Consider the following 16355-nt stretch of genomic DNA (forward strand, 5'->3'; position numbering starts at 1 on the left):
CTTTTCTGGCTTCATTGACTGTATGTTTGTTCCAGATCAGCATTTCACTCAATGGTACAATCAACTTCTACCCTTTCTCCCATCTGCTCCTCAGCAACAATCAGATTCTGCTGTCTCCTTTCTGACTTGAACAGAATAGGCTTCTGCGCTGCCTAGCCCACCCACATCACCAATCATCGCTCCTCTGCCCCCCTGCCCTTCATCCAGCCATATTTAGATTTCAGTCCCAGTGGTCTATGACCAGCTCTAGTCCACAGATTTCCCTTGTCCTCAATCACCTTCTGTGCTGTCCCTTTTCTCTTCCCTCTAGTGCCCAATTAGCTAATTTCTGTCTCCACTCACATCCCCTGGAAGACATGAAGGTACCCTGTGCCTCCCCTCCTCAGCCTAACCCCTGAGAATCAAGCTTACAATAGGTGTCTGAGATCCCAATGAAAACTTTGCAAACTTAAAACAAGCTGTATCTTTAAAAGTACTATTTTGCAGCTGAGCAGACAAGTGACAAGCTGTCAGCTGTGCAATTAATGATTTTTAACAATTAAGATAAAGTGTGTCTCATCCATAAAATTAACATAGTGGACCTCCTGCCCGTAGTAAAAGGCTTCACAACATCCCCTTGCCTGCTTTCATGCCAAACTTCCCGCAGTGTGCGGCGAACAGCTGCTACTTTCCAAAGCGGCAGGAAATAAATTATCCTGAAAAAGTACAGACAAGTCTTGATGGACGTGCAAGAAACAGGCTGACTTTTAGAAAGAAAAAATTCACTGGTTAGCTGTGGCAAATTTAAAGTGGCCTCAAGGAGCACAGGGTCACTTTCTCTTTCTCTAGCCTCTCTACTTCCTCACTTTTCTTGCATTCTATCCCTTTTTTCCGCCCCTATTTATTTTATTTATTTTATTTTCTTCTTTCTCTTTATTTAATTTTGTTGGTCTTTCTCTCCGGGTTCTTGTTATAGTTATATGAGTCGTCTGATTTGTGCTCTATACTCCCTGAACAGAGAGTACCTTTACAGAATGTATTTTGATCTCAGGGAGCTGAGTGGGGTGATTTTCTCACCAAAAAGCTACTTGCCTCCTCTTACTCATACGTGAAGGGGTCCATAAGTGCGTCCTTAATATCTGTATATATACATAGTCATATAGGGACGATTGGTATTGCTTTATTGACATTGAGGCTCTATCTTTAACGGTAAATACCTGTTACATAGTATTAGCTTTTGCTTCTATCTGAAACTCCAAGAGAGCTTTGAGAATACCTCATGGGAATGAGGGTACCTGTAACACTGTTCACTGTTGGGATATTCACTCAAAGTTCAGATGACTCTGGATTTTGTAAACTTTTTTTATACTGTACTTGTTTTTGAATTCAAGATTGTACTCTTTTTTTCTTTGTAAAAATGTAAATAAAAACATTGAAAACAGAAAAGTGACCTCAAGCGTGGGTAGAGGAAATATGTGATCATTCTTCAGGAAAATCATATTCTTAATTGGGGCTTTTTTATTTTGTTCTGGATGGAATGGAAGGGTTTTTTTTTTTGCTACTTTTATCCCTAATATAGAGTTTCCCCTCAGATGCAGAACCATGCACCCAATTTCTTGTATTGGCATTGCACAGAGAGTAAACTGGCCAAATGCAGCTAAAATTTTCGAGTCTTGAGAAAAACTGCCCTTGTCGAGACCACCTGACTTGACTAAAGTCCATTGAAAAAATCGAAGTGGCCAAATGGAAAATTGTCAAACAGTGAGAGCATCCATACAGGTGTATCCAATTGTTCAAGTATTCAAGCTTGCAGCTGCTTGAATACAATAGGGAAATTCCTCCATTCATGTTGCATTGATTTTCTCTCATTCAGCCCTCACACTGAAAAACAGAAATCTTGGCATGTATGTTTATCTTAAAGAGCAACTCCACTTTTGTTGAGAAAAAAAAAATCCTCTCTGGGTAATCAATGTACATTTTAACAAACTTTGTTGCAGAGTCCTACCATTTGTTATACCGTATGACTTGTGTCGCAATTGCATACGCCATAAAAAAAAATTCCCCCACAAAAGTGGAGTTACCCATTAAAAGTAATAAAACGCCTCTCTAGTGGGGTCACAGACAGAAATAAGAAAATGAAAGAAATGTCTCTTTTGACCATTAAACTTGAAGGATTTGCAAGGTTCTAGTAAGGACAATCACAAACTATATCATCTAAAAAAAAATGAGGGATTAACACAGAGCTGAACCCCATATTTATCGCGGTATAACGCGCTCCCGCGTATACCGCGCACCCCTAAAGTGGCCCCCAATCCTGTGGAAAAAACGTTTTTTTGTACTTACAGTTTTGGTGTCTTGCGCGGCGTCCATCGGCGGCCTCGTCGGGTCCGGCGTCCTTCTGCGGTTTCTGGTGTCTTCTTCGGCGGGTCAGGCGTCCTTCTGCGGCGGGTCCGGCGTCCTCTTCGGCGGGTCCGGCGTCCTCTTCGGCGGGTCCGGCGTCCTCTTCGGCGGGTCCGGCGTCCTCTTCGGCGGGTCCGGCGTCCTCTTTGGCGGGTCCGGCGTCCTCTTTGGCGGGTCCGGCGTCCTCTTCGGCGGGTCCGGCGTCCTTCTGTGGCGTCCTCGCGTCCTTCCCGCCACGAGTTTGAATACTGCGCCGGCATATACCGAGCGCAGTACACTCGTGAATCTTCGGGCAGGCTCGGCAACTGTCGCGCTGACGTCCTGTACGTACAGGACGTCAGTGCGAGAGGCGCCGAGACTGCCCGAAGATTCACAAGTGTACTGCGCTCGGTATATGCCGGCGCAGTATTCAAACTCGTGGCGGGAAAGCGGGTATCGGCGTATATCGCGCAGCCACAATTTTGCCCCCCGGTCGGCAGCTGTCAGTCGGTCAGGTCATCCTCACTACCCCCCCCCCCAAACGGGCGGTCAGCACTTACCCCATCTAGGTTGCGGGCAGGCAGCGCTCCTACAGGTGATGGGTCTCTTTCCATCGGGTCTTCTCCTTTCTCTTCCTCTGCATCACAATGGCTTCCACCGTCCGTCTCCTCCTCGGCGTCTAATAGGATCACCCGTCCTTTCAGCCAATCAGGTGATGGGTCTCAGGACCTGCTTCCTGATTGGCCAGGAGGATCAGTGTGGCAATCGTATATTTTCATTCGCTATTGTCACACAACTGGGTGGGCTCAAAGCGCAGTGCTCTGTGCCCCAAACACACCCTTTTTAAGCCTATTAGAGCCTCTGGCTGTAATCGCATGCTTAAAAAATAACACCCCCTCATTGGAATCCATGCATCCGGCACCCTGCATGTAGATTAGGGGGCCGGATGCATGGACGGGGGGGGGGGGTTCCAGTGCGGCCCTAATGAACAGGCTGCAACTGGGTGTATTTAACATTCCTCAACAGAATTGCTTACACCCAGTTTTGAGAATAGCTAGGCAAGCATGAGGAACAGAGGCTGAGAACTATATTTTGAGGATTTTGTGTACGAAGTATAAATGCCAAGTCCACCAAAAAAGACTAGTTTAGACGAGTTTGCAGTTTTCATGACCTACTGGACTCTCAAGTCTATCAGGGACCCACATTACTCTGAATTCCCAGCTTCATCAGTTTCCTCAACCCCTACGACACTTAGTTCTCTGACTTTACATTACAAAGAATACAGCTGGATGAAGTTGACAACGGCTAAAATGGCGAGTTACAGTAGAAAAAAGTGGGAGATTCAAACAACTTGGGCGTTGAAACCATCTTTCAGTGCAATAGCTCTTTGTAGTAGTAATGTTGTGAGGACTAAACAGTTAAAAATAATTTAAGAAAAAAATTCTAATGCTTATCATGACAGCAGAATCCCTTTTGGTTGAAGTGTAGGAACCATTAACCGTGCAATTTTAATATGCAAATGAAAAATGAATAGTATTTCAGTTTCAGATTGTACTAAAGCAATGTACGGAATTGACTGCATACAGACAACTCGCACCGTCTGATCCCAAAGGATCTGTTCCACTTGTGATTTCTAACTAAATTACACTGGCAGCCCTGACTGCATTTTTTAATTGTGAGCAATGGAAGTTTGGATGGGAGTGTTTGTTTTTTTCCATTTGAGTTCTAGTATCTTCAGAGCCGTTTCCATTGCATACACTATCGCTGACACATTGCTCTATTTACAGGCATGTGAACTGATGAATACATGGCACAATGTACATATTATCCATTTAGCACCTGGATATATTGTTCTACAGTGTTTAGTTTCAAAACCAATGCTGACCTTTGCCAGCAATGTGAATGAAACATTCCTGCTAAATATTATCATTGTTTTATTTTTAAGTGGATCTGAACACTACACATACTGGTGGCTTGGAGAATGTACTAGTATGTGCCAATTGCTAGAATAAACACTTGTTAAAATTCACAAAGCAGTAGCTTCAGTTGGAATTCCTGGCTGATAGAGAATATGGAGGGGTTGTTTACCAAAAATGCTGCAAAACTCATTTACCTATCATTGTTTCAAATTTCAGGTTTGAAAGGCCAATCTGGTCATTTCCTCTAGCCAGGTCCTGCAGTGCATGCCCTGTTACCATTGAGCTAGAAAATCTTCAATAGACTACTGGAGACAACTTTTTGGTGACACTGCTACATGAGCAGCTCTCCAGTGACTAAAATTGGAAATTCTCAGCACTGAGTCTTCAGAAAAATGGTTTATGGGTTGCACATAAAAACCTGTGATCGACCCACCTATCCTCCCTACCAAATCTACTCAGTGAACTATGCATATACGGACTACTGTCCAATTTCAAGGTAAATCTGCAAAAATCAGAGGCCCTCAGTATTTCCCTCCCTTCCCCTACTCTCAAGTCTCTACGACGTAATTTCGCATTTCAGCAGGCCACAAAGGCTATCCAATACCTTTGGACCGAGATTCCCGCAAACCTAATTTTCCTTTATAAAATAAACTAAACTTCCTACCATTATTGTCCTCATTGAATTCTGACCCAGAGAGATGGAAAACATTTGCCCTATATTGGTTTGGCAGATGTATTGTTCTCAAAATTACCATTATGTTTTGTCTTCTGTATCTGCTGTAGACTTATGAAGACCCCCAATTTCCACTCAGTCTGTTTAGTCTGAACATCTTTTATCAAATTTGTGTGGCAAGGAAAATCCCTTCATATCAAAAGAAACCCATTACTTTGGCCCAAACCTAAAGAGGGAGGGGGACTGCCTGATCCTGCCATGTATTCCACCGCAGTCCATATTGGGTGAATAGTGGACTGGTGCAGGCATGTTTAAAAAATATGGGTCTCCCTTTACCAAGATGGTGCCCCTTCTCCTCTCTGGACAGTTAAACATTATACTTAAGATATTAATACCCATTCCTTAACAGGACCGACCCTGACCGAAGCCGACAGATTTTACAAAATGGCTAAACTTTAGAAAATTCTAACACAATCGGATGGTAATGGACCGCCTCGGTTGGACATGCTGGACATGTGAAACGCAGGTAGGCATGCTTTTACAAATATTTTGGGAATGCCCACTCATCCGGACTTTCTGGCAACAAGCTCTCCATACCATCCAAAAACTCACTGATTTCGTCCTTTTCGACAATCAGGCAGCAGCCCTGATGAACTTGACACCTATGTCAAGAAAACGCTACCACAAATCTCTACTTAAAAACCTACTGAACTTTGCCAGAGCCTGTATGTGGAAACAACAGTCACCCTCCCCCATTGTAACCCAATGATTTGCCAGGGTGAATGATATACAATGCATTAAAAACTGACCTTTGCCCTCTAGAACAAATCCGAGGAACATAAGATCAGGTGGTTCTATTGGGACCTAAACTACTTCTCTTCAATATGCTTACGGTGGCCTATACGACCTTCCTTCCTACCTGACGCAATGGTTCTTGCCTCGACCACCTCCCCCTCCTTCCCTAGCCCTTACCACTTCCTGTCCCATCCCCTTTTTTTTTTAGTTTCCCTTACCCCTTCTTTCCTTTATCTCTTCATCCACACTTCTCTATTATAAATTGTAAAATTTGGTTTGCTTCAACACATTTACAAGACCGATGGAACTTTCCTCTTGCAGGAAACGGCTTGCTATAGCTCAGTTTTCTCTCTTTGTGCATGATCCCAACTCACGCTAGGGTTTATGTTATATGCAATTGTCTTTGGTATTTTGTTTAATATACAATTTGTTCACTAATCTGGGGGGACTTGATCATTTCAACCTGTACTTTCCAATATTCAGATTGTCTACCTTTACATGTGCCTTTGTATCACACCTTCACAGTTGCCTATTAAGATTTTTTTTGTCAATTTATCATACCTTAAGCCAGTGTTTCTCAACTCCAGTCATCAAGGCGCACCAACAGGTTTTGTTTTCAGGCTTTCCATTATTTTGCACAGGTGATTTTATCAGTTTCACTGCCTTAGTAATTACCACAGCAGTTTCATCTGAGGGAAATCCTGAAAACATGACCTGTTGGTGCGCCCTGAGGACTGGAGTTGAGAAACACTGCCTTAAGCTATGCTTTTTTCTATCACACTATGAATCCTGCATGTAAACCTTTAAATAAAGAATGTATCTATATTTTCGCCTGCTTTCTTTGTAAACAAATGTAACCAAAGCTTATGTAGCGCCCCCTTACTTTCAGTATGGGCACTACGCTAAAGTTAGTGGGGAATGGGAGAGTTATTTTGCTCCCATTCGCAATTTGCTAAATTGGGACTTCTGTCATTCCAGAAATGTCCACTGGGTCAGTCTGTACTCCAGGGATGCGGTGCCATCCCTGGCCGGTAGTTGGCACCAGAGGGGTTCTGGCAAAGCAAGTTTTCCCCAGCAGTCAATTAGAGGAGTCTTCCCTCGCGGGGCATGCTGGGGGAGAGTATATCTGTGACAGAGGTCATGTGCTCTAAAATCTTTGCGGGGTCCCGGTTCCAGGTGCGGCATCCACCTTTAGGGTGCGCGCATCCATGGACCCTGCCAGCGCGGCCCACCTGGCAAAATTTGCAGGCTACACAGAACCTCATCCAGAGGTGAAAAGGGACTCCAGTGACTTACTGGGTCCCCAGTTCTATTGAGAGGATCCCAGGCTGGGTGCCGTTCGATTGGGGGGTCGGCTTGAGGAGAACCTGGAGGCAGGTTGTCCGACAGGGCTTGAACGAACCAATCCGGGATCTGGTGACTGGAATGCTGACAGGTATGCTTTGCGGTCATCCGGTGACCTATGCTAAAACTTACTGCGAGGATTCGCTCCAATCATCCATCTAGCTCGCTTAAAGTAATAGGCCTGTGGCAGAGGCCCTAGAGCCAGGCCTGTGAGAGAGACCTGTTCCTCCCAGCAAATCTAAAGTGACACCTCGGCTGCCAGGCTAATGATAGGGGTCTGTCCGGGGGCACTTCACCCACTCTGGCTAGAGTGGCGACAAACCACAATCTGATACTACTGAGAGCAGGACTGCTCGGTTCATATCCAGGCCTGACACTGCAAGGTTTCTCTGTTTTCCTTCATCAACCCTTTTCTTTCCCATTTGATGTTGATGTTGGCCTGGAAATAAAGCATTGGAAAACCTTTATTCACTGTCTGGACCTTAACCAGTGGACTGAAAAAAAAAGCAGTCACACGCCAGATGGATGCGCACACCAAACATATAAGGACTAATTTGTTTAGGTCATGAAGCTGAATCTGATGAATAAAGGTGCATTTAAACTTTGCAGCTGGCACAGTTTTTTTTTCACATCTAATTCACATCTTCATTCTTCAATGCCTTTAACAAGGTTCTGTCACAAGATGTAACACAGAATACAAACTTCCCATGAAACGAAGCTCTTGCTATGCTTGTTTAGACACACTAGGTACCTGTTTTTTGGTATTTGTTCAATCTTGCAGATTGTTTATATCCAACTTCTCTAAATCAATTGTGGCGATTATTATAAATTTATGGATTTCTTATATTTAAATGGTGACATCTATTGCACAATATTTAATCCTATGCTGTATGTAAATAAAAGAATTAATGTCAGACCATGCTTTGTAAACCAGTATTTCTTCTCTAGAGCTGACTTGCCCTCTCAGTGAAAATTAGCAATTGCAGGCATGTAATTAAACCACTGTACCTGGCACCACAGTGTACTGATTCATCAAACTAAACATTGGTTGACTAGAGTAATCTCTAATGCTAAACTACAAATCAATTTCCCACTGACTCATGCACAGCAGATATGCAGTTATGCCTCGTACACACGATCAGAATTTCCGATGAAAAAAGTCAGACGGAATTTTTTCATCAGATATTCCAACCGTGTGTATGCCCAATCTGACTTTTTTCGTCGGAAATTCCGACGGACTTAGAAAGAGAACATGTTCTCTTTTTTTCCCCGACAGAAAAAATTTCTATCGAAAATTCCATTCGTCTGTATGGAACTCCGGAGAAAAAAACATGCATGCTCAGAATCAAGTCGACTCATGCTCGGAAGCATTGAACTTAATTTTTCTCAGCTCGTCATACATGTTGTACATCACCACGTTTATGGTGGGTGGAATTTGGTGTGACCATGTGTATGCAGGACAGCTTGAATTGCAAGACAAGACAGCGGAATTCCGTCGGAAAAACCTGTCAGTTTATTCCAACAAAAAAAAACGATTGTATGTACAGGGCATTAGGCATAAAAAAAGGCAGATACTCCTTTTGGTTACTTTGCTGTTGGGCATACAACTCATTCTGTAATAAGCAAAATCAAAATTTAATGGAATGCATTGCTAGTGAAAAATAAATACAATGCATTACAAAAAAGAAAGATCATGCATATGTGCTGACAGGGATCATACAGACAAAAGAAGAGAGAAGAGTGGACAAAATTGATGACTCGTAAGTGTGTTGCTGTTCCCAATCAGCAGATGGGACCATTGTATTTCCTACTTCTAATAGAAAAAATGTTTTCCAGTGCTATCCTAAGGCCCCTTGCACACTGGGGCGTTTTTCATGCGGTACAGCGCTAAAAATAGCGCTGCTATACCGCATGAAAAATCATGCCCTGCAGTGTTCAATGTGAAAGCCCGAAGGCTTTCACATTGAAGCGGTGCGCTAGCAGGAGCGCACCAAAAGTCCTGCTAGTCGCATCTTTACCGCGGTATAGGAGCGGTGTGTTCACCGCTGCTATACCGCGCCTTCCCATTGAAATCAATGGGAAAGCGCGGTAATACCGCAGTAATACCACCCGCAACTCCGGCGGTATTAACCCTTTTTCGGCTGCTAGCGGGGGTTAAAACCTCATCGCTAGCGCCCGAATATCGCGGTAAATACGACGGTATAGCCGCGCTACAAATAGCGCGGCTATACCGTCACCGCGGCTCCACGCTACAATGTGAAAGCAGCCTAAGAGCTACTGTAGATGTCTAATATATCCTCTAGACGCCCCTAATTGGCCAGATCAGTTCTAAGACTGCAGGTAACAAACGGGCCTTTCGTGTGTAGCTCATATAAGATTTTGTTATGACTTAACTTATGTCAATTACATATATAATTTTAAAACATTTTATTTAATAACATCAAATTATAGCCCGGAATTACCCATGGACACATAGTAATGATTCACAGCTATTACAAGGCAAAAACCTTGGTTACTTCACCCATTTGTTTAACATTATGTCTAATATTCCAGGAGGCACATCAGCTGAAAGGAAGTATTTAGGACTAAGAAAGGAACGCATGTCATTTAATCTTTCCATAATACAAAATCAATCCTATGAACAAACAAATATCAAATTACATTGATCAGCAAAGGAAGCTTTTCAAAAACAAAGTGTTTACATGCATAGGATACTTGAATTTACTGTGCTGAGTGCCGTTTGGTGACCATGAAAACCCAGGTTGGGCATGCAATGTTAATCAAACAGAAAATACAGCACAATATTCTTGTCTCTTTCTAATAAAATTAACCACTTAAGGACCGCCTAACGCCGATATACGTCGGCAGAATGGCACAGCTGGGCACAATCACGTACCTGTACGTGATTGTTAAATGCCCAGCCATGGGTCACGGGCACGAACCCGGTCTGAAGCTCTGTGGCCGCGGGACCTGCGGACCCGATCGCCGCCGGAGTCCCGCGATCAGTCCCCGGAGCTGAAGAACGGGGAGAGGTGTGTGTAAACGCACCTTCCCTGTTCTTCGTTGTGGTGCTGTCATTGATCGTCTGTTCCCTGATATAGGGAAAGGCGATCAATGACGTCACACGGCCAGCCCCACCCCCCTACAGTTAGAAACACATATGAGGTCACACTTAACCCCTTCAGCGCCCCCTAGTGGTTAACTCCCAAACTGCAATTGTCATTTTCACAGTAAACAATGCATTTTTATAGCATTTTTTGCTGCGAAAATGCCAATGGTCCCAAAAATGTGTCAAAATTGTCCGATGTGTCCGCCATAATGTCGCAGTCACGAAATAAAATCGCTGATCATCGCCATTAGTAGTAAAAAAAATTTATAAAAATGCAATAAAACTATCCCCTATTTTTTAAACGCTATAAATTTTGCGCAAACCAATCGATAAACGATTATTGCAATTGTTTTTACCAAAAATAGGTAGAAGAATACGTATCAGCCTAAACTGAGAAAAAAACTTTTTTTTATATATTTTTGGGGGATATTTATTATAGTAAAAAATATTGCATTTTTTTCAAAATTGTCGCTCTATTTTTGTTTATAGCGCAAAAAAAAAACACGCAGAGGTGATCAAATACCACCAAAAGAAAGCTCTATTTGTGGGAAAAAAAGGACGCCAATTCTGTTTGGGAGCCACGCCACACGACAATTGTCAGTTAAAGCGACGCAGTGCCGAATCGCAAAAAGGGGCCTGGTCCTTTACCTGAATTTTGGTCCGGGTCTTAAGTGGTTAAACAAAATTTAGATAGCACTAGCAGCTTAAATGGAACAAACGTATAGATACTGTAAAGGCAATGATAAAGAGGACTCCGTTTGTGATAAATATTATAAAGTAAAGGAAAAAAAAGTACCCACAAATCATGACTGAGCAACAACTATCTATAACGTTGCCATAAATCAAATCTTTCGGAATGCATAACGTTTTCAACATTTAAAACAACTTTATACTCATTACCCAAAGACCAACCCTGCGGCTGTCTCCGGTGTATCCATAGAGGTGCGGGGTATACAATAAAACATGTCAATGTGCCTACTGGGCAGGCAAGATCTTGTATCATAGTTGGCTCAATTACTTAAACAACAATTATCACGGGGGGGGGGGAGCAATTGCCCCCATTAAAATCTGAGCAGTGTATGCAGTGGCATAGCGTGGGTTGTCAGTGCCCGGGGCAAGGCAAGAAATTTGCGCCACCCCCCCCCCCCCCCTAACCTGCAAAAATGTTTGCACTCCCAGAGTCCCTTCCCTTCCTACAATAGTACTTACCAGCCTGATTCCTATACTGACCACTACACTGACCACTACACTGAGACCCTTTATGATTCCTATACTAACCATTACACTTACCTACCTGTCCATTGCACTGACCTACCCAATTCCTACATTGGACACAACACTGCACACTAACTACTACACCATACACTGATCACTAAACTGCATACCACATTGACCACTACACTACACACTGACCACTAACCTGCACACCACTACACCACACACTGACCACTACACTATACACACCACTATATACTGACCAATAACCCGCACACCACTACCCTGCAAACTGACCACTACACACCACACTGACCACCAGGGCTGGTGCAAGGATTTTTGCCCCCCCCCCTCCCGGCTGTGCCCTGACTCCACTTGACCCTGCAACACGTGACCTATCTGACCCCCTACACACCTACCTGACACATGCACTGATCCACGGTCCACCTGACTCCTACTTCCTGCACTACTAACATTATACTGACCCACGTGACCATTACACTGACCCACGTGACCATTACACTAACCTACCTTACACCTACACTGACCCACCTCACTCCTACTTCCTGCACTCACATTACACTGACCCACCTGACCATTACACTGATCAGACACCAACACTGACTATCACACACTAACCCCTGATACATACACTGACCTTACACCTACACTGACCCACCGACCTTACACCTACACTGACCCAGTAGGAGTCCTACTTCCTGCACTACTCACACACCCCCCCTCCCTCCCTCCACACAGCTCTGTGCAAAACTGCAAAGCCATCCTCCTCCTTACCTCCGTTTTCTCTTCTACAGCCTACAGGACTCTGCTCAGGAATTGGTCCTGACTCCCCGCCAGCGCTATCCACCCGCAGTCCGCACCATGTGTCCCCACCGGGCGGGAGGTCAGCTAACACGCTGCACCTCCATTCTCCACTAGACACAAAGTGCCGCGGAAAAACCAGAGGAGAGGGACAGGTGCCAGGCGGAGAGGAAGACAGCGGCTCACATTTCCGTGGTTGTCTCCCCCACCATGTTCAGTGTTTCCCGGTGCACTGTGATTGGGCGTATGGCGATCCATATCCATACGCCCAATCACAGAGCGCCAGACACTAAACATGGCGGCTGGAGATCGGGGACACAGGAAGTGAAAATTAGGAGGAGGCATGGAATTGCGCCCCCCTAAATGTCGCGCCCGGGGCCACAGTCCCCCCTGCCCCCCCACGCTACGCCACTGAGTGTATGTTAATAAAAAAAATCGTAATTTTCGGTCATTGCTGGCTGTAGCTTCACCATTGCAAAGCCTAAAACTATGGGTATTCCCATGGGGAGGGAGTAGCAGAGAGTCATGACCCCCATTCCCAATACACACAGCATTCAGACCTGCAGCCTGCTATTCAGGGGATAAAAGGGAGTGGAAACAGTCAGCAATCTAATTTGGGAATGGAAAGGGTGGAGACCATTAGCTTGTGTTGTGAATGATTCCAGCTTCAGGAGAGTGCTTTTGTTCACAAAAACACAAGCTGACAATATCTGTAGCTTCACCCTCCAAAAACTATGGGTGTTCATTCCCATGGGGGTGGGAGCACCAGCTTCAGGAGAGTGCTTTCATTCACAAAGACAGGCCATCTCTCCTGACTCACAGAAGCCCATATTTGTTGATTAATATAAATGTTGAAGTAGTGCTGCGCTGTGCATAAATAGGTAATAAAGTGCAAATGTGCTCACGTGACAGGTACACTTGAAAGGCAATAAATGAATGGTCAAAATAGCAACAATAAAATATAAATAATCAGCTGCGACAGTATAAACAATGGACTGATAAAGTGTCCAAATACTGTGAAAAGTGTACTACAAAATAGATGTGAGAATAAACTCATAAATTATTTAAAATGGCATCATCATGTGACATAAAATGAAATAAAAATGAATTTAAAAAAAACGAATTAAAAAAAAACGCAGTGCAGATAATGTCCATAGGTGCAAGCTGGATGGATAGCTGTGTGTGCACAGTGATCAGGGTGAAGGTGCTGGTGCTAGTAATTAATCTCTGGTATGGAGTGCTACCGATAGGTGGTTGCCGGTTCTTCGTGCAAATTAGGGTATAGGTGTCCCCTTACCTTACCGCTGTAAGGTAACAGCGTATGAGTGTGTCTTTCAATCTCCTGGTGTCTCCTGACGTCTCAAGCTCCGCTGGTATGTATCTTTACTTTGGCATCAAAGTCCCCTTTAAGTGTCCCTGGTGTATCTGTATCAGATAGCCTCACTTAGGACACCTATACCCTAAGTGAGCACATTTGCACTTTATCACCTATTTATGCACAGCGCAGCACTACTTCTACATTTATTCTTACCTGGGTCTTGATACTACCTTCAGTGCTTGCTGCAGTACCCCACCTTTTAGACTTGGCCAGCGCAGGAATATCTTTTTATTAATTTGTTGATTAATGTTTTCGAAGAGGAAGGTCAATGGGCAGAGCTAGCTATTAGACAACACAGTTCAGCAACCCCTGCACAGATTTTGGTAAGGAAAAGTACTATGTGCACAGGATCCCATGGAAGGCTTAACACGCTTATTTGTTTCTGGTGATCGTTCTTCTTTAAATTTAAACTAGTCATAGGTTGTCTGTGGGTAGCATGAGGGTTTCTAGTCAGATATAAAATGACCTACTTCCCTTTTTAACCTGCTAAAAGAGCACATTAATAACTCAACTGCTGTGTCAGAATACATCTGGAATAAAAAAAACAAATAAATGAAACATAACTCTCAACATGTCAAGTTGGGCATATTTTCTAAGTATTGTCATAGCCTATTACAGAACATACCCATAAGCACCATTGCTGATCAGTTTCATTGTTTCAAAGTCAACTTCACAAGGTTTTCTTCTAATTTTCAGTGATCGATTTGAGCTCTAGAAAATAACACATTATTAAAACACAGGTTGCAAACAGCGGCAAAGAGATGTTATGTAGCAGTGTACGAACCCAATTCCAAAAAAGTTGGGATGCTGTGTAAAATCTACATAATAGAATATGAAAAAACAAAGTAGAAAACATCAAATGTTTAAACTGAGAAAATGTATAATTTTAGGGGGAAAAAAAAGGTAATTTTGAAATTGACGGCAGCAACACGTCTCAAAAAAAATGTTGGGACTGGGCAGCAAAAAGCTGGCAAAGTAAGTGGTACTAACAAGGAAGAGCTGGAAGAACATTTTGCAATTAGATTGATTAGCAAAAGGCCAGTAACATGACTAGGTATAAAAAGAGCATCTTAGAGAGTCAGAGTGTCTCAGAAGTAAAGATGGGCAGAGGTTCACCAATCTGTAAAAAGCTGCATCTAAAAATTGTCAAACAATTTCAGAATAATATTCCTCAATGTAAAATTGCAAAGACTTTAAACATACCATCATCTACAGTACATATCATCGTAAAAAGTTTCTGAAAATCTGGAGAAATCTGTGTGCAAGGGACAAGGCCGAAACACAATATTAGATGCCCATGATCTTCGGGCCCTCCGATGGCACTGCATTAAAAACTGGCATGATTATGTGATGGACATCACAGCATGGGTTCAGGAATACTACCAAAAAAATGCTGTTTGGGAACACCGTTCACTATGCCAAATACAAATGCAAGTTAAAGCTCTGTCATGCAAAGAAATTCAGATTCAGAAAATCCGCAGTCTTTACTAGGCCAAAGTTCAGTTCTCAGACGTGGTAAACATGGCCCCATCCCAACTTTTTTGAGAAGTATTGTTGCCATAAATTTTAAAGTTACCAAATTTTTATTAAAATGGTACATTTTCTCAGATTAAACATTTGATATGTTCTTCTATTGCGAATAAAATATGGGTTTACATGGACCCCCCCCCCCCCCCAGTTTGTTTCACAATGGCAGATTCATGATGACATGGTTTGACGATTTTGGTGTGGAGGAACTCAGATGATCTACATTGGTCTCAAATGGTCTACATTGGTCTACCCAACCCTATTGAGCACATTTACAATGAAGTGGAATGTCAATTGTGAGCTAGGTCTTCTCAGCCAACGTTAGTTCCTGACATAAACACTGTGCATGACAGCCAATCAGCTTCCAAATTCAGCTTGTTCAATTAAGCTTTAACAAAAAAAACAACTGGAAACTGATTGGTTTCTCTGCAGAGCTGCACCACATTTTGCACTCTCCAGTTTTAGCAAATCAACCCCACTCTGTTGGATGAATGGCCACTAATTCCCTTATATACATTCCAAAATCTTGTGGAAAGTCTCCCTGATGAATAGAGGCTGTTCTAATAAGGATAGGGCCAATACTTATGGTTTTGAAATGAGATGTCCAACAAGCTCATATAGAATTGTGATGTTCAGGTTTCGACAAACTTTGGGTCATAAGGCACATGACACATATTTCACTAGACTCTTAGATCTATCAGTTATCTGTCCAGTGACAAGATCTTAAAACCTGAGATCTCATCTCCACCTACCTACTGGGTTCTTCATTTATTTTCCATCGCAAAGAATGTGAAGCGAGTAGCTAGCCATGGGATAATTTTCCACCTATCAATTAAGTAGTATTGGGTATACAATACAGTAGGTATTTGTGATATTGTGTTTTTAGCACGACAGCATCGGGCTGATTCTCGGCGACATGGTGCCGAGATCTCGCCGACATCTCGCACTCACTGGAATAGTGACAGCACATTCCAGCAAGCGCGTCATAGAAGCGACGGGAGATCCGACTTGGATTCACGCCAATTCTACACGTGTGCGGCGTTTGTTATGAATCCTGAGGGGGAAGTCCCCGCCGGATTTTAAATAAAAATTCGGCATTGGTTCCCCCCTCAGGAGCATACCGGGCCCTTAGGTCTGTTATGGGTTGTAAGGAGAGCACCCCTACGCCGAAAAAACGGCGTAGGGGGGTCCCCCTACAATCCATACCAGACCCTT

General features: G+C 43.4%; 1 protein-coding gene across 6 annotated transcripts in view; it reads right to left on the reverse strand.

The window, feature by feature from the left end:
• The window catches only part of MAST4 (microtubule associated serine/threonine kinase family member 4), a 742993-nt gene that overhangs the window by 86453 nt on the left and 640185 nt on the right, over nt 1-16355 (reverse strand). For all 6 annotated transcript variants that reach the window (XM_040339988.1, XM_040339978.1, XM_040339995.1 and 3 more), the window contains one exon: nt 14239-14324. In XM_040339988.1, coding sequence (XP_040195922.1) covers nt 14239-14324 — 86 coding nt within the window. The remainder of the gene's footprint in view (nt 1-14238; nt 14325-16355) is intronic.

Source organism: Rana temporaria, chromosome 1 (genome assembly GCF_905171775.1).
Source record: "Rana temporaria chromosome 1, aRanTem1.1, whole genome shotgun sequence".
Taxonomy (NCBI): Eukaryota; Metazoa; Chordata; class Amphibia; order Anura; family Ranidae; genus Rana; species Rana temporaria.